Source organism: Boleophthalmus pectinirostris, unplaced genomic scaffold (assembly GCF_026225935.1).
Source record: "Boleophthalmus pectinirostris isolate CB_2022bp ecotype Guang Dong unplaced genomic scaffold, ASM2622593v1 HiC_scaffold_15, whole genome shotgun sequence".
Classification (NCBI taxonomy): Eukaryota; Metazoa; Chordata; class Actinopteri; order Gobiiformes; family Gobiidae; genus Boleophthalmus; species Boleophthalmus pectinirostris.
Window position 1 is genome coordinate 19352815 of NW_026571070.1, and position 25375 is coordinate 19378189.

Genomic DNA, 25375 nt, shown 5'->3' on the forward strand with positions numbered 1-25375 from the left:
TTTTAGCTGTGAATTTAAAGCTACTAAGAGATGGTAGATGTGAAATGTGTTCCCCACTCCCCTCACCTGGCCTTTGTTCACCTCTATCTCTGGTCTTCTTCTGTCAGGACAAAGCTGGCACACTATCAGACAGCACTGATAGACAGCATCTAGTGGTGTTATGTGACAATGCAACAGGGCTGATCACCCAGGCTAATGTTGGGACTTTAAGGACATTAGAAAACACTTGAAGAGATTGATCCAAAGGGCCCATATTACACTATTCCTATTTTGTTTCATTCACATATGATTAATACACAAATCCTGCATATTTAGGCTGAGTTCTTCTCTCCAACACAAAACAGTCTGATCTACCTTGTGATGTCACATGGCAATTGAAAGTCTTTTAAATCACAATACACCTTCACTAGAATAATTTTGATCATTTCAGCCCTAAATTTTCCAATTTCTACTAAACAATGGTTAGAAGGTAGCTGCTTAAACATGTGTGAATGAAACAAACACAACTCCAGGTATGTTTTTGAGGAGGTAGCAACATTTTAACATGGCTTAAAGGTCTTATATTTTGCATAACATAGGACCTTGAACTAACGTAGCATGATGATTATAAACCTTCTACAAAACTCTTATAGAAGTCTATTACACAGAACAACAGCTATTATTTAGTATTTCATCTTTTTAGCTAAAGACTGGAGTACGCACTGTATTGAATGCAAGCTAGAGACTATATTACCCACTTTGTCAATGCCCAATCTTGTTTGATTTTGAAAACTAAGCAGCGTTGGGATTGTTTAGTTAGATGGGAGTCCCCAGGAAATACCAGGTGCCATAGTGGCTCTACTGTAAACTGTGGCGCAGATTGGCAGTCTCACTTTCGCCAGTCTATCCAAGATCAGCTATGGTTATAGTAACTTACCACCACCACGTATAGAATGAATAATGTATTATAAAGCAACTTCAACCATTTGGCAAGGCACCATATAAGACTAATGCATTATTACAAACCAGTCTTTCTATAGACCTACACTCACTCACTAGACCTCCACAAAGCATAACACAGCCAGACATTGGGATATATGGGCCTCAAATAAAGTATATGACAAAATATATGGCCCAGAGTTTGTTGAAGCAGGCCACCACAGACACCTCATCTCAAATAGAATTAGCTCCCTGGGCAGAGGCAAAATGACAGTCGCTGGGAGTCTGGCAGGAAGTGTAATGGGCTTGGGGTACCGCTGGTGTTTTCCTTAACGCTGAACCAGGGGGCTACAGCGAGGATCAGTCCAGACACTTGCATGGGGCCAGTTATACCATTCACCCTCCTGTTGAAAAGAGACCACAGAGGGGATGAGGGAGCCAAATCAGTAGTTTAGTTTGGTTTGGAATAGGATGAGGAGAGTGGGACTTGAGATATCTGTAGAATGGATCAAGAGGTGGTGTGTTTATAGTTTTCTTGACTGAACTAACTATATCAAAAGCCAAGTTTGCATTGGTCTTCATCAGATCATGGGCAGTCCCAGTGCCAGGGGAGATGCCTGTAGACCAATTTATGGGGGAGAAAGCACTTCGATCCTGCAGGTCTGAGGGTCCCCAGCGGGAGGCAGCACAGCCCTGCAATCTATATTGGATTTAGTCCTCTGCCATCTCTGGGCCCCACACACCCCACAGAGAGGAACTTCTATCTGTCCCTAAGACAATATGTTATGACACACATGAGTACACATAATAGAGTAAAGACACAAGCGGCAGCACACAGATCTACTAAGTCCATCTTCAGGCACACTCCCCCACAGCAAGGAAGTCATAAGTGCAGCTTCTGCCACTGTGGGAGCGGCCTGGGGTCAATATACTCAGAGCTCAGACAAACTCAGAAAATGGGCCAACCCAGAGACACAGTGAGTTATGTGAGGTTCACTATTGTTTCTGCTGGGAAAATACTGCACGCATTTATAAAGGCCAAGGTGTAAACTCTTTTTTTTTTATCACATTAAAGCAAGAAAAAAAAAAGAATTTACATAAAACTCAGACAAGGTCAGGGAGAAACAAGGTTCTTAATTTAGTCTAATCAACTGTCATTTGCATCGTGCCATTTGTGCAAGGTATTGCCACTAACTGAATAAATGGACTTCTTCAGACTCAAGGGGGGGCACTCTGGTTTTGATAAGATGGCAACATCCCTGATTTGCATATATTACTTTGATTATCTCATTACTAGGATGATTCTTGCAAAATTTTTGAGACTCGCGCAATCGAATTAAAATTACGGCACGCAATCAATAAAAGGGCACCGTAGCTGTGCAAACACACCGCGTCCTCGGTTTGTATGGTCAACCAGCACTGAGCGCAATGGAGACGATGGTTATGGTGATGCTGCAGCAAAGGATGATGGTCATGATGATGATGATGATCACCTCTTCAGCTCACGAGCTCCAGGCCTCAGTGGCTTCTTAGGAGAGTCCTGGGCTTTTGATTCCTGTGATCAAAGTAGTAATCAGTAGAGACAATGGGGGCCGTGAAATTGCCGCTCTCGTGTGGGTGACCTATCCACCTGCTATGAATCTAAGAGTGGCCTGCAGGCGGCTCATAGTCCACAATCGATAATAGCGCTCACGTTTTTCTTCGACTCAAGCTTTCTGTGGAATGATGAAATCATGCGTAAAAACGCACACGCCTTGGAAAATTTTGCGATGAGCAAAGTACAATGTGGCAATGTAACTAGGAATTGGTGCATCATGGGCAAAGGGGACAAAAACTCAATTTAAAACATGAAACCATTCTCACCAAATTGACGTGATAGAAAAAATCACGCAAATAGGCTTTAAACTCTTTTTTGTTTGCCCAAGAAATGCTTGGTTTAGCCTATTTTTTGTTAATGTGTTCAGATAAAATTAGAGGATATTTAAAATGGTCTACAATGATGAAAAGTGCTTTGGTGCAGGCCTCGACGATGAAGATGATACGTAATGCGGGACTACAGTTGGAAATTCATGGCTATCCAAGAAGTTGTCCTTGCTCAAATGCTAAAAAAATATATTCAGTTGTCTTTTCTTTATTCTTTAAAAACATGGTATAGATTATAACCAAGAGGGAAGTTTTTCTGAAGCTCCTGTTGCTTTAAGGAAACACACGGACACCCCCTTCTCCGTGGAAGACTGTATGTGCGCAATCTGGGAGCGAGGGCGCACGTCCACGTTTTAAATTCATGATGTAAATAATTACAGGCCTCGGAATTGATTTCCTTACGACCTTCTCCAGCCCCCGAATCCCCAAAAGAAAGCTACTTCTGTTGAAGCATTAAGTCATTAATTATTTTCCTTACATAAGGACAAATTATCGAGTCAGTTGAACGAAATTAGAACCCTTTGTTTCTGATCAGACCGCATTACCGCTGGAAATTACGGATGATGGCAGCGTGCACGGCTGCCTTTGTTGTTTCGATCATCGCCTGTCGCTCTGAACTCGCGCTAACAAAGTCATTAAATTGACTCCCTCTCGCTCTCATTATGCGGGCTGTTAATAACCGCTAATTAACTTTGCTTACGCGCGCCTTAAAAGCCTCCCTCCCTTCCCCGGTGCACCCTCACTCCTTCCTCCTCCTTTCCTTCTTTTCCTGCTTGGCCTCTTGAGCAGAGCAATTATGCCAGAAGATGCACGAGGATGGAAGAGTTGTCTTTGGTCTAACAAGGCCACAAGCTCACAGTGATGGGAAACAGTGCCATTTATAATGCGGATCATCATCTGGCATCAAGGCCAAAATACATGATTTACCCATTCTGTGGCCTATTTAAAGTTTCCCTAAACGTAGAAACTATTCACAAATAATGGTCATTTACTGCTGCAATGTGGCAGATTAACAACAATTAGACACAGAATCTACTTCATAATCCATCTTTTAGCTCTTTGAACAAATTTGTCCAGAAGATGGCGCCATTTGAACGACATGCACAGCGATGCCAACCCTAGGTTTGAACTTTGGTTTCTGTGGCCTTTAATGAGATGGACGTGGCACGTGCTGAAATACGATTGACATTAAAACACCGGTAGTTAAATACTTGAGTATCATCATGGCAATTTAAGTACGCTAAAATGAAAATAAATTCTTAAACTTGAAATATTGCGATTTAAAGTAAAAGTCCAATGAGGTCATCTGGTCAAACTATACACGTTCAACACGTGTTTTGTTTTCTTGCATATATATTATGTATATTGGGTTATATTGTTATAACGTGGAGTGAATGGATGTTGAGCTGGTACCAAGATGCAGGGCCCTCTGTAGCTGTCATCTTTTCACCTGCTCGTCAAACAGACAGAAAATTGAAAATTGCACACAGTCTATTTCTCAACTCCATCCCCCTCCCTCTGGCTAATGTATGCGTGTAATTAGTGCATTTAAACAAAGCGCGGATGTCCTGCTGGCTGAAATGGCGGCTGACATCTCTTTTTCCACAGGGTTAATAACAGTGTGCGGATAAATGAATCAAATTGTGGCCCCCAAATTACAGAGCGACTCTAAATACCCGTCTGTATTACGCACGTCTGTTTGTGACCGCGTAGGAAAAGGCATAACATTTTATATTGTTATTACACTCATTACATTGATTTGTGCGCAAATAAACAAGCTTCTAAGTTTGTGACACCAGAAAAGTTGGGTTAAATCTGACACCGAAACTGCGCTGTTTATTAATACTTGGCGATAAATTATACAGGCCTGACAATTGTCAATAATAAGTCCAATCCTTTTTAATGAGGCCATGGTACCTCCATTTACGCTCACGGCTATGCTCTTTGTGCCAAGATAAATTACTTTCATATTGCATTTCTATTCACAAATGGACATAAACAATCACTTAAAACATAAAATAAAAAAACTATATATTTTTATTGTGATATTTTTGGGTAGCTGCTATTCTTCAGACAGATACATAACTGAGAGGAAGGCGAAGAGAGAGAGCGCGCGAGAGTAAATTGCAGCTCGCTGAAGTTTTTGGATTGAATTCTGAAAATGATCCATTTAACAGTGATGGGCTCTGAGGCGAGGATAGGGGTCATGCCATTCACAGCAGGTTAAATAGACTTTCATTTAAAATTACATTCTCGATCCATCTCTCTCCCCCTACTCTCTCTCTTGAGCACGGAGTCCCCTGCGTGGTATCCCGTCTCCCCGTGCGCCACCCTCACTTTTTAAGTCAATCCACAACTCCAGCTGAGCGAACCCAATTGAGCTAGAGAGCAAGGCAGACCGACAGAATGAAAGACAAGATACCCAACAATAGTCTGCTTTTAACGGCCTTAATTTACAAAATTCAAGACTAATAATGTTGAAATTATTATTAAAACAATGTTACATTAAACGCAGTTACATAAAAGTGACAATCTTGCTCCCTGTATTGATATTTCTGTTGTATGTGATTTCACCCCTGCATCTTTGCAGGTGCAGCGTAAGGTCGAAGCCAAACTCTGTGACAGATCTGGCACAAGGATTTAGAGTATAGAAGACGGTAATTTTAAAGTCACAAATCCATATAAAAAATATTATTATTTTAACCCAGTGGAACTAGGCTATCGCATGGCTGTTTTTTTGTTCCAAGAATTGAACATATAAATAACAATAATGGCCTACATTTTTTGAACCTGGTTAACTAGCGCCTATAATTACTGAATTAATATTAAAAATATATTATATGCTATTTTTATATCGTTTACAAATGCATCATAAAACTTGGCTACTGTTTTATTTATATCTAAAAAATATGTGTTCTTTATTTATTAAAAAATAATATTAAACATATAGCTGGAGGATAAATAACACTGACCTATATAAGATCAAGCATAGTTTATTGATTATTATTTTTAGATTATAAACCTGTTTGAAAATATTTAAAATTAATGAGTGTGAACATAAGTGTTTTGGTGCGTAAAGTTCATCACGAGTTCAATCCGGAAAAACTCCATGTCAGGTTTTGCTCTCCTACCCCCAAATTAACTTTAAACGCCAAAATATATAAAGGAGCTCTACGCTGTCTACTGCCATACACATGTACGAGCCAATCAGGCGCGCACTAGCAACTTCCACGTATACGAGGCGAGCGCACGGAGAGAAGCGGCTGGCACATCTCTGTACTGCGCAGCCAAACCGCTGTCTGTCATTAGCTGCGAGGGTGTCAGGGGCGACAGAGCAGAGAGAGACAGAGAAGAGGGAGGAGTGAACAGCCCCGGTGCGCTCTGACACGGCCGTAAACTCAAAGACACGAGAAGTAACGTACCGGACACCAAGCGTGCGCGCGAGAGGGAGAGCGGGAGACGGTCACGGAACAGGACAAACCAGGGAGTCGACATGAGCGGTCAGTTTGAAGAAGACATCCACGACCGAAGCGAGAGGAAGAACAGCAAATCCCCCACGCTGCTCTCTTCCTACTGCATAGACAGTATCCTGGGCCGGCGCAGCCCCTGTAAGGTCAGGCTTATAGGGGCACAAAGTTTGGGTTTGCCCGGGAGAGGAGAGCTGGACAAAACCTCTGACGGTAGGTTACAATTCTGACTTGCAAGTTACTTTTTTGTTTAATGGCATACTATATATTAATGCTTTTACAACGGACTGTGCTACACTGTGACATTGTTTAGACAGCTAATGATATAAATACACTTTGTTTAGACAGCTAATAATATAAATACATGAGTAATCCTAAGAGCACTGCCTGAAAATTTGTTAAACGAGGCTGACGTCTCTTTTTCTCAATTTTACGCGTCTTCAGGGCCAATGAAAGACCCCCTCTCTCTGAGCGCAGACATGCACCTGCCTCCTAAACTCCGGCGGCTCTACGGTCCTGGGGGGAAGTACCTACACGAGCACACTGAAAAGCTGGAGAGGGAGAGGTTACTCCTGGAACAAGCCAGCGACAACCTCAAAATCACCCAGGCGCCACAGGTGAGCATCAGTCGCAGCAAGTCCTACCGGGAGAACGCATCTCTGACACGGGGAGAAGGCGACCAGAGCCCCGGTGAGGGCTCAGAGGACGGTAGTCTGGGACTGGTGGAGCTTGGCCCACTGAAGTTTGAGGAGGACACCGGTAAGGAGGAGGAGAGCTGCGGGGACGCTTCAGTCTTGTCACCGAAAGACGAAGAGAGGGAAAGCTTGAACGCCGGAGACGGAGATGTGAGAGACGGCGAGGACAGCGTGTGCCTGTCCGCGGGCAGTGACTCGGAAGAAGGGATGCTGAAACGGAAGCAGAGAAGATATAGGACTACGTTCACGAGCTATCAGCTGGAGGAGCTGGAGAGGGCTTTCCAAAAGACGCACTACCCGGACGTTTTCACGAGGTGAGAAAATTAAAGCTTTATTTATAAATGTATTTTTGTATGAATCTGTAATTATTTGCATTTTAATGCTACAGGTTATAGAGTTAAGATCTGCATTAGAAAACCAACCAAGATTGCGCTAAATAGTGGTCTGTTTATACCCACATATTCTGACATTATGGCTCATTCCTAAAATATAAATTGATTTATTTAAAATAAATATAAATGATGTGTGCCCAAAAATGATAATGTATGTATAAATTCATGTTAAAATTCGTTCTGGTCATTAAAACCGCAAAATTAGGATTTCAATATTTACCATAATATGCCAAAAATAGTATTCGGCTATTATTTAATTAATACTTTATTTCAAGTGCATAAAACATTATAAAATGACCGAATATTATGCAATGTCTTTTTCCCACAAAGGCTAAAAATAATAGCCTAGTATTAATTTTAATAAATGAAATTCACACGGGTGTAAAAGAAGACTGTACGGCTCACAGCTCATAAAACACAGAAATACCAAACCCGTGCCTCGCATACGTGAGCACAATGGGCCTAAGTGTGAACAGTGTGACCGTTTTGTTACCTTTGCCGGCTCCCGTAGACGCACCAGACAACGCCATTATTCTCACGAGGAATAATTAAATGTTGCGGATTGGGTTACCTCCTGGACATGATACTGAAAGGGGAAATCCTTGGGCCTAACCGTAAACCCGGGGGCAGGTGCTTTCCACGCTCACATTGATACAAGATGTTTGCACCTTACGCACGTTTACGCACAACAGTAAAAGAAGCATAGCGAAAAAACAAAACATTTATTTACTTCGCATTTTCTGTAGCCTGCGCCCTCGATCATAAAACGCAATTTGTCAAAGAAGAATATACATTTTTACATTGAGATTATTCAAATCTTCCAATCGATTTACTTTAAGACGACTTGTAGGTCTAATTTTCACTATACAAGCCCATCTTGCGGCTGAACGGAGCGTCAATTGCTTTGTGGCAGGCTAGTTTAGATGTCATTATTTCACCCATTATGTTGTTACAGTGACAGGCCTGGGCTAAGGAAAATCTAACAATCACTAGGCCTATTTCTGCCCATCTGTGACAGGGAAAATAGAATATGGCCATGGCGTCTTTCTGCAGTTCATGCCAGGGTGAAAAAAATCAAGCTTATTTTGGTCGTCTATTGTTGACAGTGAACAACAGGTGGGGACAAAACAGCAATTCTGCCCTGCTTCCAAGCGCTGGCCTGTAACCTTGAATCTCTTCTGTCTGTCTCCTCTTGCTTATTCTCTCCTTTTTGTCCATTTTATGCTTTTCAGAGAAGAGCTTGCAATGCGCTTGGATCTTACCGAGGCCCGTGTTCAAGTAAGTTCAGTTGCACCTTTATCTACAACGGCTTGTAAAGCGAGCATCCTGTTGCCTAATGTTTTATATTGCCTTTAAAATGCACAGTGCACAGTAATAACCGGTAATATGCGTCACTGATTGGCGATCACCGATTAAGGGGCCAATTTGGGCAGTAATTTATTACGACAAAAATGTGTTAAATGGGGAGGTCTTTCCTGTTATTGAATGTTATTACGCGCGTTTTAGTGGCAATTAAGGCGACGCTGGCAATTCATAAAAAGCTCACTTAGTGCAGGAGCAAACACAGTATATTCCTGAGATGATGTGCTGTTTGAATTCCCATCACAGGAGACGGAAAGGGGGGCGATGGTGAGGGGACGAGGGAGAGAGCGAGGGGAGTGCTAATGCTATTTGATTTCCCATTATGTGATTGCAATAGACCTGCATTGATCCGATGCTTTGCACTTGGGAGCGAATGAGAGACCATTAAACGTGTTTGCTCCCCCCCTGCCATCACCTCTACCTCCCTTCACCCCCCCTCTCCCTCCCCCTTCCTCTCTCTCCCTCATCTCCCTCATCTCCATCCTCCCCTCTCTCCTCCTTCCCTTCGCCTTGCATTGAAAGCGTGGCTCGCATGTCGAAAGGCCGGGCTCATAACCAGAGAGACAGTTCAAACACGGTAAAACAACAGATGTCTCTTTAGGGGCCGTAGGTGAACAAATCACTTAACGGGCGCCATCAGGAGGTGATAAAAACTCATAAATTCCCCAGGGGCTGTGTAATGCTAAACAGCCCTCCGGGAATAATGCGCGCATGTGTGTACTGTCCCTGTCGCTCAAGCCTCGCTGTTCAATCACTTTGGCCCATGTTGACATTTTCCTCATTGTGAGCGCCCCGTGCAAACTGGCCAACAGTGGATGCGTGGGAAAGTTAAATAGTCTTGTCTTGTACTTACATCTCTTAAGAATTTAATTTAAAGCGCATTAATTGCTATTGGAGCGAGTTCAGTGGTAATTTTGGGGATCTTTTGTTAACACCGCTCTTAATTATCTCTCCCCACTCTGAAGCTTGACTGCGGGACAGGCTTTAATTAGTCAGAAAGTAGATTTAGTGAGGAACAGTGAGCGGCGGGGTTTACTGTGCGTGTAATTACCGTTGACTTTACGCCTATTGGACACCACCTGAACTAGACAACTATTTTGGCACAACACTCACTCGTTTGTGGTGAATTGGAAAGAAACTTCTCAGTCATATAAACTTCGTGGAACTGGGCCCATGCAATCTTTCAGCATCACCTGTTGAGACATTTGGAGCTAGAGTACAAAGATCAAAAAGAGTTCTGTAAATTATGAATATTAAACAAAAATATATGATCCAAACCTCTTTAACACAAACTTTTATAGAATACATCATAAGCAAACATGGGTATTGCTGATAACTGTTTCAAGTTTTAACTATTTTGTATATTTGGAAGAGGTCATTTGTGTCAGTAGGTCGAGATACACAGTGGCACAAAAATTTCCCCATCAACTGAATACATTTAGTTGTGTTTTGATGACTGACTAACTGTATCCTCTCTTCTTTACTTTCAGGTGTGGTTTCAGAACCGCAGGGCTAAGTGGAGGAAGCGTGAGAAGGCAGGTGTGCAGGCCCACCCCTCAGGTCTCCCCTTCCCTGGGCCTTTGGCAGCTGGACATCCCTTGAGCCACTACCTGGAGGGCGGACCCTTCCCTCCTCACCCCCACCCCGCCTTGGAGTCTGCCTGGACGGCCGCTGCTGCTGCGGCCGCTGCCTTCCCCGGACTGGCCCCTCCGCCACATAACGGCGCTGCTCCACCCCTCGCCACACCACTGGGCCTGGGCACGTTCTTGGGGACAGCTGCCATGTTTCGCCATCCTGCCTTCATCGGCCCTACATTTGGAAGGTAAATCTGAGAAATATTATCAATTATAATATTTGTTTGAGTTGAGAATGTGGTAATGTTCTGTCACAAGAGGGCTAACCAGTTTTCTTTAACCAACCTCCAAATATCAACTTTTGTCCAGTTGACAGAATTACATTTTCGTTTGCTCTGGAACCTCCCTGGACGCTTGATGGATTACACAGACAAATATCCACAAGCCAAAATCTACAAATTAAAACAATTATACACTAAAATAAGAATGTAAAGACAGTAATTTTCCACACCCCCATTAAATGAATACTACATATTATACTACATATTAGGACTGCTATGATGATGTCTTCTGAAACCCAACAAGATATTGTATCCCCATCGTCAAGCCTTCACAAAGGGAAACAGAATTGCTCCTTAAGCAACTACTGGAATAAATTGTACTACAATGAGCAATCGTCTCATGTCTGACAAATGGGTGATATTGTTAATGATTCACAGTGGTGTATAATCACTCTGTCAGATGCCCTAATAAATTAACCAAAGCTGTGATCTTAAAGGGAAGCTGTGAGGAGCGATGTCACTGCAAACTGCACGCCACAATTAGCTCCTCATTTGATACTTATGTTGTACTACATTACTCTGTGTTATTAACCTCGATTTGCTTTTCACAAATTAGAACAATAATGCAAAGATACAGGAACCACCTACTGTGTGTCTCAGGTTTTTGAAATGTGATAAAGTAGCTTGAAGTATAATTTGAAAACAAGATCAACACAAATATAGAGTGAGAAAGTCTCCAATTTTGGAAAACAAAACATGTTCAGTAATTAAACATTTCTGAATTAAATTAATGATAAAGAACCCATGAATGTGAGTGTATTTTGTATTTGTACATCTAACACCAAATTATGAATATATGAAAAGCTCTTTACCTTTCCTATTTGTTGGTAATAAAGCCAAGAAAATAATAAAAAAAAAGAAGTCAAGAAAAAAAAACAAACAACAAACACAATTTTCAGTGTTGTTATTTCAGGACATAATTGCAGACACTTCTTTTTTTAAAACACATTTTATTAAGTTTTAAGTATTAATTAAGTTTTCAACACTTTAATACAACACACAAAACACAGAGCAGTCTGAGCACAAATTTCAATTTCCTTCATAACACAAACATCACCTGTTGAAGTAGTTCACACTTGCTTGGACAAACAGGCAAACCTAGAGCCCGACATTGCCTTGAGCCTTTACCTCTCTGTAAAATGTCACTGAGATCATGGGGCAAGTAATCAAGCAGAGGTTGCCACAGATCTATACATTGCAAACATTTCTAACATTCAGTCTTGTGCTTGTGTCCCAGGCTCTTCTCCAGTATGGGCCCCCTAACCAGTGCTTCCACCGCGGCTGCTCTCCTCCGCCAGCCTGCCCCCCCTGTCGACAGCCCTCCCCACACAGGCCCGGTGCTGCCAGACCCCTCCTCTTCATCCTCCTCCTCTTCCTCGGCTGCAGCTGACCGCCGGGCCTCCAGTATCGCTGCTCTCCGACTCAAGGCTAAAGAACACTCGGCACAGCTCACCCAGCTCAACATCCTGCCCCCCGGAGCCACAGGGAAGGAGGTGTGCTGAAGTCTCCACCCCAGCCTCAGCCTCCCGTCCTGGGCATGTCCTACTCTGAGACCCCCCTGTCCCCCAAACCTGCCCTCACATTCATACCTCTGGAGGCTGCTTTCCCGTGATGCTCCACTGCCCCGATTACCTCATGTCCCCCAACAAAATAGCACGACCAAATTTGAGAGAGCACTGGCTAAGTGATGTCTGATAAGAACACTTGTCTCATTGATGAACTAACTTTTGAATAAGAAGGCTTCCTATTTATGTAATTATTTTATCTAATTCAAAGTGAAACAAAAGCTCCATGCACACAGATTGAAATATTTTCAGCATTTATGTATTTTAGACGCAAGGTATGTCGCAATAGCGCATTATTATAATTTTTATTTTTCCTTTTGCCATTTCCTGCCTTTATTCGAGCATAGGACAAGGCTCCGAACTTGAACAAACTGTACACTGCCTTGGACATTCTAATAAATAAAAAGTTTAACATTAATTAATAAGGATAATTTAATTTTTTTTAAAATACAATACAAATGGAAATCTTTCAATCTGTATATAATGGATTTATATAATTTGAAATCAGGTTTAAATATATTTTTTACTTATTATTATTACTTTTTTTTACTTTTCCACCTTTTTCCAATTATTTGAGAGGGCCACATTCTTTTAAAATGTTCTTATAATTACAGGAATTTGTTTTATTGCATACATTTACCAAACCCTAGATCTGAAAAAGTCATCTCCAAAACACCAGGACTTAAAATGGCCTAATCTGTATGCATTGCTGTGGGCTGAGCCAGTCTGCTCCTAATAAAGGCAAGTTGGAGGAGGTCCCCCATGAACCAAAGGAATAACTGTCCATACCTTCCGTAGCCTTCTCTACAAGCCTCTCCTCTTGCACATGTCCAAACAGCCAAACTCAACACACACTGTTTTCCTTCAACACTATATGTCTTTCCTGTACGCATACATATTTCTTTAATTTCAACATGTGTTTTGGTTGAGACTGGCTGTAGAACATGGATGCAAGTAGAGATTTGTCTCTGATGACATGACTGTGTGAGAAAATGTACATATTGTGAAAAGATAGAAGAAAAAAAGATGATTTTCAAAACAAGGTCGTGTATATTTAACTAGACCATGTTTTGATAATTTGCACTCAATGTAGTGTTTAATGAATGACGCCCTTGTCTAGAATTACACTTGTGTTTATGAATTATTATTAGGTTTCTAGATCATTATTTATGTCTATACTTACCCCGAAGGACTGACAGATTTTTCTTAAGTGATTGTAAAATTCCTGGTTTAATAATTTGAATAAATGGACACTGCTTCAATGACTTAAATTTTATCATTTCAAATTGCTTTAGGCCTAAACCAGGAGAAAATGTGAAATAGGCTATAATAGAACTATTAATAAAAGGTGTTATAAAGAAATTGTGTTTTTGTCCTAAATATGATTCCTAGCGCTGTTATGAGCAAAAGTGTTAAAGCTTAAGAAACAGGCTGTTGAAAATGCCCGTCTGCTGCTGTGAGGGATAAAGCTAACATGGTGGCGCATTATTCCACCTCAATAAGAAAACATGTATTAGGTCCCAAATGACAAATGTAATCCAGTGGCCCTGCGTGCGTCAATCCTCTTCAGCGGAGTTGACAAAATACTGACCATATATTCATGAACCTAATCCCCAACATGTGAAACGCACGCACAATAGAGAGGGCTTTTCAATTAGATCGCCCACTTTATCTGGGGGACCCGACACAAAACTTCCTTCAAGGCCCTTTAAAGGCTCTAAATTGGTCTTAACATCTGTAATACCATGTCGATGGAAGCGGTGTGCCTTTGTCATTAATGAGGTAACAAACCACTTCATCAAAAACGCCTTTCACACACGCACCTCGTCGAGTTAATTCTCCCAAATCTCTTCTTTTTCCATTGGACCACAGCGGAGGGACGCGCGGGACCACTGCAGCAATCAATGGTATTTCTTGTCCCGTTTGACCCATCTTTGAGCCCGGCCAAATCGCGTGAAATTACTCCGCGGATTAATTTAGTCTCCGTTCTTAAGTGAGTGCTTTTGTGCGCAACCCTGCCCCTCCATATTAGGCTTGGTATTACAGATCATTATTGTCTATACACCTGTTAATCACAAGTTTGACCAAATGAAGAAATTGGAATTTGGATAGTTTGAATTCAGCTTTGGACCATGGCGCATAAAACTGGAAAAGATTGTTATGCATAACCATAACCCCACGTTGTTTTTATTCTGTAGAGCAGTGAAGCGAAAGTACTTTACTTGTATAGGGTTTTGATGAGATTGCTCGAGGGAGTTTTTAATCTTATTGTGAATATAACTAATGAATAGCAAACCAATTTGTCCCTAATATCCAGGGAATGCTGGGAGGCGGATGGCCCGCTGTGAGCCAGGCTTTAAACTTTCTCTGAGGCGCAAAAAGGCGAGAAAATTGAAATTCAGTGGCTGTGTGGACCCATAAAGTCACACTTGTTGGATGTGTGCCTTTTCATTCAGCACATCCCAGACCAGGGATGAAAGGCTCCTGTGCATATGTGCAATGTTGGCGCACAGAACCACACTGCCCAATCATGCGCAAATACGCAAATTTGGCGGCATTTAAAAGCTGCACAGGCGCCGTTTTGTAACACAATGTACTGGTGCATTGGGTTTCACAATACCGTCTCCTCGCAGGTTAACGCAGGTGTAATGTTCTCCCAATGCACCATTTTCATCATGACCATCGCTTCGCCTTTCCAAGTCCAGCTGTGTCCAGGACGTGATTTGGCCCGTGATTTGGATTCACCGGGGCCTCGTTTCTCTCAGCGCGTCCCGCCGCCTGAGAGAATAGGCCCAATCACTCCACACAGCCGCCTGGATCACTGCTCACTCAGGCCCCGGGAGTGAGACGCTCTAAAAGGCGCTTTGATGATGAACACCCCGAGCCTCGCCGCTCCCCTCCAGGCGAGCCATTCCTGAATAGCGAGGCCATGGCACCGCGCTCCCCTCTCCGCTCGCCCCTTAATTCCTCCGTCTCTCTTGCTCTCATCCAATTAGCTCAGTGTATTAAGCGGTTTATCGTCTCATAACCGCCCATTCAGCTCCAACAAGGGAGACACTTTGCAATAGGACCGGCTCTCCTTTTGACACCCCTTTCTGGTGCTTGTATGGTACACCTCCCTATGAATAACAGCGACAGAATAGGAGACTAATTCCCTCATCAAAGCCTACCTTGTCCATTGCTGGTCAAAACGACGAGCAATAAAGCTTAACACCACCAAATAAAAGCGTCGTGTACGACCTTATTAGCTTAGCAGAGTCGAATTAATTCCCATTTGACTGGTCCAAGCCAAGAGGACAAAACTAGGCACTTACTTCAAAACAGCGCACCATTAAAGCCCCACTGATTAATTTTGACAAACAAATTGATGCAGAGAGTAAGATGGAGCCTTGCACTGTTGATATGATTTAATAAATATGTAAAGTTAGAAGCAATAAAGGAGTAAATGGCTCTGGCTCTCACGCAGCGCGCTCTATCCATCGCGTAGCGGATCACGGTGCAAGTGTTCAGCCCACTTAAGGTTGCTTTCACAAGTTACAGTGGTTTTGAAGTGATTTGCGAGGCGTGCAGTGTTTATGGAAATGCACACGGCAGGAACGAGTAAAAATCCCCCACTGTATTAACAAAAAGAAGAAAATGCGTTTGTACATAGCTGCACGCTGAGCTCTGACGGGTTTAAATGGTTTGCTACATCATACATTAAGACCATTTCACTGTGTCACGTGGTCACAGAATGGCACTGATTGACTTTCACGTTCCATAAGTCTCTTATTATGCAATCTGACTACAATGAGGTGGGCTTCTAGCAACACATTATACCCCAATTTATTGGATTTGTGACCACCAAAATAATGACGACCTACAAGAATATAATTTGCAATAAATAAATACAGAGCAGTAGGACATGCCTGAGCTGAAGATTGAATTCCAGATTTATAGTAGGGCCTTTAAAAAAAACAACAGAATACAAAACTATAAATCAGTTCACAACCACCAGTTGCCAGTTTATTTGATGATTGGGCAATAGGGCCTGCAAAGAATAGAAGAATAATGAAAGGGCATTCTGCAACTATAGAGATGAACATTAAAATCACAACTCAACACATAAAACACAAAATTATGATAAATTATAGGATTACTTTTATGATATGATTCAAAAATATCCACTGGGAAACTAAAATATCCACTTATCCACTATATGATGGTTCGGTCAACTGTGATTATTAAAAGGAATAAAGTGTAGAAGTGTTAAGTTTGGTTGCTGTGTGAATCGGTTTAATGCAGTTCCAAACCAAAATACAATCACAAATTTAACAATCAGCGTTTTATTGAGCATCAAAATGTTGTCATCAAAATACTTGTATCAAATATTTCACTGTTACACGCAAAAACACAATAAATCATCCAGAGTTACAAAAGACACAAATAATAATTGTTTAAAAGACAAATATGAAGAACGGTTAAACAGACAAGATCAGATGTTTGACACAATAGCTTTAGCTCAGTGCGCGTGGTCTTGCACACCCCATCCCTTCCCAGCATCCTCCTCTCCACTCTCCCATACACACCAGCAGCTCGGCACACTGCTGCACACTGGGGATGAATGGCAGTAATCAGAACAAGTGTCCCATTCGCCACGGGCATTGGCTTGGTCTTAGTTGCCTGGGTCACTATCATTGCCTAATTAGTGGCCTTTTGGAGTACACTGGCAGCCAGCAACGATAAGTCATTTTTACCCATAGACACACATGCACACAATAGCTTGGACCATTTAGGTTTGATTGCTGCTCCCCCTTCTTACTATAGCAAGTGATGGGGTCAAGTCAAGAGTTTGCAGGCGGTGTCTATGTCAAAGGGTGGACGATTGTGATTGGATTTGAAGTCCTATACCAAAGCCATTATGTATAGGGCAGTTGCTTGGAGAGGGTCCAGGGGTCAAACGCCTAAAATGACCCTAAAATAGGAGACAAAGCAGGTGCAATCTGATAAAATGCCTCAGCGGTTGGTCTCTGATGTAGTGGTATATTATGTTGTAGGTTTATTTGAGGGAAGAGAAGGCCTGGAAGAGTTTAGCCAAGTTGATCTCGGAGTAGCCGCTGATGGCCAAGGCCTTGTCTGGGACTTCTTTAAGCTTTTGATATACATCTTTCTCTCTGCTGAAGTTTCTGAGGTGACCTAAAAACACATCAGAATGATTAAATTAGACACATTATGCGATATAAACATTTAACCAAGCTTTTAACCATATAATCATGACCCTGACCAAAGCTTACGCAAAACTGTATTCATACCTGTTTGAGTAATTCTGTATCGTCCTGCATTTGAGGCTTGAGAGCTCAGCAAATTTCTGTTATCACCCACCTCTGGCCACTTCTATATTCTTAATTTAGACTCAGGTTCATACATATAGAGTTAAGCATTTAACAAGGGTAAGCAAAAGTATCGAAATATCGTAATATTAAAATAGGTGATACAGTATCATTACTGTGGGCGGATGTATTGATATATCTTTTAGCAATTTTTTTTTTGTGACAACCCTACAATTTTGTTGCTTAGTTAGTGGGTGGAAACTTGTTTATGCAATACACTTAAACATATTCAGTGCTTTGATGAGTAAAAAAGATGTTTTTCATATTAACTTTGCAAGTAGTGGCTTAACAAAGAAATACTGTTAAAATGTATTTGGTTCTTAAAAAACAACAATGTATCACAGAGTATCATGTGCAATATATTGATTATGGCATGTATTGCATATTATAATGATAATATTATATCGTGAGCCATGTATAGAGCATTGTAATTCCCAACCCTACTGCTTAAAATGGAACTATACAAATGTGGGTTCTGTCAGTTCTGCCATTTTAGATTAATATTGCGATATACAATGAACAACCTGTCAAAACATTATCTACATGTCTTCTAGTTTCATACCAACTCAAAACCAGTAAAAACACATCCTTATTAGAGCCATCTTGGCAAGGAACAAAATCTGGACTATCACCAAAGAATAAGTTGCATGACAAATCTTTTTAACAACCAACCAAAAATACAACCTCTCCGCTGATAAAACTACTATCAAAAACATTATGCTTCCAAAAGTATACCACCATTTTGAGAATAGGAAAAAACTATTTCGCTAGTATTGCAGATCACACTTTTAGTTCACTTTACTTAATCTGTATTATTAGCCATGCACTAAAGTGGCTAACAGCAGCGAAACATTACCACCAAATGCGGTTTTATCTGTAACTGCCTGTACTGTTGGCTGTAGTGTCATCAGTAATGCTATCACTGAGCCCTGAGACTGGTGACAGAATTGAACCGATGGGTCGATGATGAACACATGCACACAAAGTATCAGAGGATTGATCGAGAAGACCAACAAGAGCATGAAGTCAATATCTGCCCCCCTGTTATCCCCTCAGGTGGGCCACAATGAAGCCACAGTGAAGAACCGGAGCTGCTTTTCTGCCAAACCAGATCTTTACAACATTATGTGGAGAAGCCAGTGTACGCAAAGTATCATGAAACCAAGTAATAACACTCTCAAGATTCTAAGATACACCAGGAATAATGGTGTATTGACTTTAAATGGCATTGTAGTGGAAAAGCAAGGTTATAATAGAGTTGGATCTGATAGAAGAGAAAGCTTATACAGAAGACAAAACAATATATTTAGAAAAGATTTTATGCTGGATGTCCTCTCCAGTTTAGGGCTCGTGCAAGTAGTGTAATGTAGAGATACGCAGATTGTTTTTTTCCAAGGCCAATGCATGTACAAATTGTTTAAAATTCAGAGAAACCGATGGCTGATAATCTCTGCCAATATTTTTGGGCTGATATGCAAAGCTGATTAGGCAATTTTCACCAGATAGATTGATAAATACTTTAAATTCAAAGTTCAGCAGTACCAACATTGAAACAAACATGGCAACATAGCAATCCATACATCTTTGAGTACTATCTGAATTTAGGACAAACTCATCTACGACCTTGTTTTATTACACGGTGGATAAGATCTGTGTAGTCACATTTTTGCAGTACCCTCTTTGAACTAAATAAAGCTTTATGCATATACTCTTTATGCATATTTGGACAGCTGCTTAGATCAAAAACAAAATATCATATACTCAAGGTCAATAGCCAATACACTAAGAAGTGCAAAGAGCGGCCAACTGATATACTGATCTAGTTCTAGTGTAATGTAATAAAGTACATTGGGTAACACTTTGCAAATTGTATGCATTTCCTTATTACGATGTAGCATACAGTTTAATACCCTTTAATGCCATGTAAATTCATTGTAGTTAAACTTTCATTTCAAGGTTCGATTACTACAGGTCAGTGCGATATAATGTACCTAAAGAGGTAGTTACAACAGATCAAATTAAGTAAAATAAATTGTGAAATATATAAGACATGGCAGCAAATTTTACTTATTCTATGTCCATCCTTCAGTTACACAAACCAATAAAGATCCTTGTAGTTTGTTAAGGGCGCTATCTATCATCTTCCTGAATTTTTCTTCCAGTATCCTACATTAGCGCCTTCTGGAAAAACACCAACTTATCAAAGGGAACAAAGGTTATATACATAGACCCCATAGAGACGGTAAGAGCAGTTAAACACTTAGAAAACCCTGTCTAACTCATTCACTCCAAAGCATGTGACAAACCGTAATGACACATGCAAACCCGATGGTGTGGTTGACTTTAGCAGCAGCAGCCATTATTACCAGATAATCCAGGCATTGGCGGGGACAGGGAGGGAGAACGGGGGACATGTGAGGAAGGAAGGCACAGACAAACTAGTCTATTTATCTGGGCGAATAGAAAGGAGCGATGATGCATGATCAAGCGAAAGCAATCATGTCATCTTTTCTGAAAGGTAGGAGAAAATAATTTGCCCCCCCTCCTCCATCTTTCTTTCTCCATCACTCCTTCTCTTTTCCACCTCAATCACCGTGTGGCGAACAGATAAAAGAATGATTTAAGAGTCACAGAGACCAAAAGAAAGAGCGGGAGACCTCGCCGCAACACGGAGAACAGCAGGGAGTGCAGTTCAAATAAATAGCCTCCCTTAAAGAGCCAGGCAGGGCGGCCAGAGGATCAGGGATGGGGTTTGGGAAGGCCACAAGGAGAAAAAGAAACGAAGATGACTTATGGAATGTCAGCAGAGTGCACCAGAAATATGAAACTACAAGAATGTATACATCGTAAAAGACAACAAGATCAGTAATGTACTATATATATGCTCTCACCCTTTACTCCTACACCTCCTAAAGTATCAGAGAGGTCTTTGTTTGAAAATCAAATTCTAAAGTCAAACCTAATTATCTTGGTCAGCCTGGACTCTGGTTGAAATACAGAGTGCATATTTTCTAGAATCAAGGAGGAAGGATTGAAATAATAGAGCAATAAGAAAACAGTGATGAAACCTTTTCATATACAGTGTAAAACCACACAAACTGTCCTACTAATGATATAATGGACCTCTATCTCCACCTGACCCGCACACATCCTCATGTAGTGGAGTATCAGGGGTTATCTTAGCTCTAACTAGGTGTTGTCACACACTCATGCACACTCTGCCGAAGCCGGGCACGAGTAGATGGGGGCTCTGCACGCTCTAACTAGGTGTAAATACAATAACAAGCCTGTAATTAAGTGAGCATGATGAAGTTAATGGAGATCGGCCATTCCGTCGGCCGTCTACATGAATATTCTATTAGGCTGGTGGCGACGGGCAGCTGGAATAGCAGTTAATTTAATCACCACTCGGAGCACAGGGAAACTTCTTTGTGTGAGTGTAATTGCACAGAATGAATAATTGATTTGACAATCGTACCCGCAGATTTTGCCACCCCGCTTTGTATCGGCGGCAGAGTGGGAGGGGAAGGTAGAAAATGGAGAGGAGAGAGAGAGAGATGGAGGAAGAGAAGAAAAGGGGAAGAAGGAGAAGAGTGGGAGGGATGGAGAGGTGCAAATGCACAGAGGAGCGAGATGGCAGGGAGGCTGTCGGTAAATGGATCATTAGAAAAGCGCAGCTCAAGGACAATTTATATTTTATCAATGCGGCAAAATTACATTATTGCTCACACACGCAATCATACTGCCCACACTCAACAGAGAAGGTGGTCTTTGGGATGGTGACGATGGAAGAGGCAGTAGAGACGAGCAAAAGGAGAGAAACAGGAAGATGAAAACTGACATGAAATGATTTGAAAGTCATTGATATGGGATGTTCTAGCTCAGGAATGGACAGCATGTTTTTCATAGAGCCAGAACATGTGGTTGTCTGTATAATCTATTAGAGATCTCCTGCAGAGGATGCAATTACCTCCATGTTTTACTCACAGCAATCAGCCACAAAAATGCAATGTACTTTAGAGTACCGGTCACACATGTAAATGCAGACACAAGCATGAGCTGATCAAATCACACTCACGGTGACTCACAGTTCTTTTATACAACATTATTTCCCTTTAATAAGCTGTAAGTGTATATTTATATCGATGTCTGCCATTTTAGTAAATAGCTAACACTACCCTTTACTTTTGCTGTTGGATACAAAGCAGCACAAATCTTTCTGTATCACTCTTTGATGCAGTGCATTTAAGTACAATAGTATAAGGTGTAAATTTGGAATGAACTGCCACAAGATCAAAATAAAGTTTATATTCCTGCTGAAGTAGCTTTTATTGTTTGGTTGCATTGAAACGTGTGGTTCAGGTTGACTTGCTTCAGGAGTAAGGCTATATGCATATATGTGTGTGTGTGTGTGTGTGTGTGTCTGTGTGTGTCTGTGTGTCTGTCTGTCTGTATATATATATATATATGTATATATATATATATATATATATATATATATATATATATATATATATATATATATATGTGTGTGTGTGTGTGTGTGTATATCTGTATATGTGTATATATATATATATGTATATATATATTTCCCCCCAGACAACACTTGCAATTCCTATTGGATTTGCAATTTATGTTTTAATAATAGGAGTTTGTAAGAAATGACAAAAATACAAATTTGAACTGACACTAACACAAGAATCACATTTCAGAACATGTTTGTACAGATATTAACTACAAGATTAGCAGTTTTAATGCGGAATAAGACATGCACTCTGCTAATTGCAATCATTCAAATTACAATTTCAAAGTTAATCTTACAGCACTATTCAAGACAAACCCTCCATCTCCTCTACAGGTTCACAAGAGATTTGTTTGTAAGGTGTTTAGGTTCTTTGTTTGCAATAAGTGTGAACCAATGCAGCCTGCAAAAGCCACCAGACCTCTTCAAACTAACTGCTCCTTGGGGACATACAGTTGTTCCCATACCGACTGTAACAGAGAAGCCATCATTCAGTACAAATCTGTGGCTCATTGAAGCACTTATAGTAGTTCATGGGTAACAATAGAGGAATTAGATACTTGTAGTCCAACTTGAACACTGCTTGAATGTCTCTACCAGAAATACAACGGTATTGAGTTAAGCTAGTGGTCATAAATCCTTGTAGGTGTATTATATGAAGATAATGCTGAGACCTTCAGTCACACTCTGAGCACAAACAGACAACAGAGTGAAGGAGGGTGTATAGGATTGTGTGTCTCTTCCCTGTAATCGGAGCACTGTGGCCCCTGGGTGTGTAATGCAGTAATATGGGGTATTACAGCCCCAGGATGGAGGGATAACTCCTTAAACCTATGTTTTATAGCAGCGTGCGCCTATACACATACATTTATCTTTGGCCATTTGTAAAAAGCATGTTCAAGAGTCTGTCAGATATAAATCATATTTCACAGACAGTGGTATGTGAGAGCCCTAGACTATGCTAAATAATAAAGCTAGACACAGTTACCCCTGATAAGAGCATGGCCTGACTGTTAAAAGGCTTTCAGTCTTTCAAAATGTTGCCACAAACAAAATGACTTTAGCCTTTGTACATTAGGCTAACTTGATTACTTGATTGCCTACCCTGTATAGTTACTAAAACTTGCCACTATGTTGAAAGTCTGATCTGAATATACCATTATATCATTCATTCTAATCTTATACAAAGCTGAACACAAATTCTTTTAGTGTAAAAGTTAGTCTGCACATATGCCTAACTTAGTAAACGAAAACCAGCTTAATCCTCAAAAGTTGTCCTAGGAACAGCACAAAGTTGTATTATTAATCATTGGCACAACAAAGTCTTATTGTTGTTAAAGAACAAACGGCCAAAGCATGTATACAGCTCTATGTGGTGCAAGATGTAAGCACAATCACACATTACGGACCATACAACTGCAGAGATTGAACTGTATTGTAGTGTGGCGTATTGTGAAAGACAAAATGAGAGCGAGCTAGGAAAGGCAAAGGCAGATCAAACCCAGCACAAAGAAAGGGAACATAAAGAAAGAGGAGTCAGGAATTGATTGGTGATGATTTCTTACATCTGGGCAAAGACAGAAATAAAAAACAACAGAAAAAGGAGGCTATAATCATGTTAGTACTCTTCCTACCCCTCCCAGCCCACAGCGGCCAGCGCCTCCATCTCCTGAGTGGTCATCTGTTGATTACACATTATATTTACCTCTGCTGTCTCACTCCAGCACTGCCTCTCACTGGCTACTCTGCAGCATTCAGGCATACATACATAAATAACATACATACATAAATATTTAATCAAATAAATAAATCGCTCAGCCTAGCAGCCCTTTCTAATCAAGTGACATCAATCAGGGAGAACTATGGGTAAAGAGGCCTTGTGGCTGACGCCTACTGAGCGCGCCCAGAGAGCTGGAGTAGCGTCTATTTGAGTCCAAGGGGGGAAATATACGCTCCATGTCCCATTATAGGAGAAGGGCTATCCTTTCGTCAGCGCGCCCATTACTCCCCCTATCATTTCCCCAAATCTAAAACCTGTTTTCAATCAACACAGCCAAACGAGTGCCTGTCTAAGAGAGGCAGAGAGAGAGAGAAAGGAGAGAGAGGGAGCGGAGAGAGCCACAGCGATGGACAGTGAGGACAGGGGTAGCAGCAGAGTGGTGGAGGGCCCTCTCCGTCGTTCTGCAGTGATTGGAGCATTTTGCATTCTGTATGTGTGGTTGATTGAATCCGTCTCCTAAATTAGGGCTGTCGACTCGAGGAGCTGAATGTCCTTAACCCCCCTACCCATATCCACTGCTCCTGTGTGGATGTGTGTATCACATCAGGCCGGAATATTTTAAGTGCAGCCTGGGTAAAGGGTTTACGTTGTGCCATTGATTGCTAATGCTATGTTGTATGTGTATTTGTGCAGAAGCATTGTTAGGACATCAAAATTCAAACTTCAATAACTGTTGTAGTAACTTGATTTTACTTCTAAAGGCGGTACTGAAGAATAATGAGAAAATCAAGAGCAGCACAAAGAGAAAATAAAATAAGATTTTTTCTAAAAAGGGCAATTTTTGAAAAATTATACAAGAAATTGCACTACATTTATTTGAAAGTTTTTGATAAACAGTACAACTTTGTAAAGTTGAAAAATAGCTTTTTTAATTCGAGCAGTTAGTCAGATCCTTACTTTTGTCCTCATGGGGCAGTACTTTATTGACTGCATGCTCCCAGTCAAAGATGAATCTGTAGAAACACAGCTGGTTGTACAGGGCCTTCTCTGAGTACTGCAGAAAAAACACAAATGAGAAAATATAGGTGAACATTATGGGTGTGAAATCAACAAGGGACAGGTACTATGTAATAAGTTTTACAACATAAGGGGAAATACTAGGGCATGTGTATATTCTGTAAATAAAAAAAACAAAACAGATGTTTCAAGTGCAGCAATGTGGACCAAATGAACACAATACATTGTCCTCAGATGTCAATTAACATTTATTTCAAGTCATTTTAAATGATGCATTCTAATCTGTACACTGAGTTCCTCTACCTCTCCTTGTAGTGTTAATGCCAAAAGAAACAAATTTGGCTGCTTTGTTAATCTCCTCTGCAATTAAGTGAAGCTACACAACAGCCCGCTTCAGCAAGAGGCATAGAGATGTTGAATGAGGGAGTGATGGGAGGGAAGGAGGAATAAAACAACATGAAAAACAAGCAGAGGCTTCAGATGCAGAGAGGAGATGGTGAGATACAGAAA

The 25375-nt window shown here is 41.1% G+C and overlaps 2 protein-coding genes across 2 annotated transcripts in view; one reads left to right on the plus strand and one right to left on the minus strand.

The window, feature by feature from the left end:
- Positions 1-6334: 6334 nt before the first annotated feature.
- arxa (aristaless related homeobox a) lies at positions 6335-13555 on the plus strand. Its single transcript, XM_020925736.2, has 5 exons — positions 6335-6521; positions 6753-7317; positions 8628-8673; positions 10248-10579; positions 11910-13555. Exons 1-5 carry the CDS (start codon positions 6335-6337, stop codon positions 12172-12174), a joined length of 1395 nt encoding a protein of 464 aa, XP_020781395.1. The 3' UTR covers positions 12175-13555.
- A 2991-nt stretch (positions 13556-16546) lies between these two features.
- The window catches only part of pola1 (polymerase (DNA directed), alpha 1), a 42127-nt gene continuing 33298 nt past the window's right edge, over positions 16547-25375 (minus strand). The window contains exons 36-37 of the mRNA XM_055151013.1: positions 24806-24902; positions 16547-17412 (exon numbers count right to left, since the gene is read on the minus strand). Coding sequence (XP_055006988.1) covers positions 17276-17412; positions 24806-24902 — 234 coding nt within the window. The 3' untranslated portion in view covers positions 16547-17275. The remainder of the gene's footprint in view (positions 17413-24805; positions 24903-25375) is intronic.

Coding starts and splice junctions, on each gene's coding strand:
- arxa (XM_020925736.2), top strand. CDS start 6,335: ATGAGCGGTCAGTTTGAAGAAGACATCCACGACCGAAGCGAGAGGAAG. Junction 7,318..8,627: donor TACCCGGACGTTTTCACGAG/GTGAGAAAATTA, acceptor TATGCTTTTCAG/AGAAGAGCTTGCAATGCGCT. Junction 8,674..10,247: donor TTACCGAGGCCCGTGTTCAA/GTAAGTTCAGTT, acceptor CTTTACTTTCAG/GTGTGGTTTCAGAACCGCAG.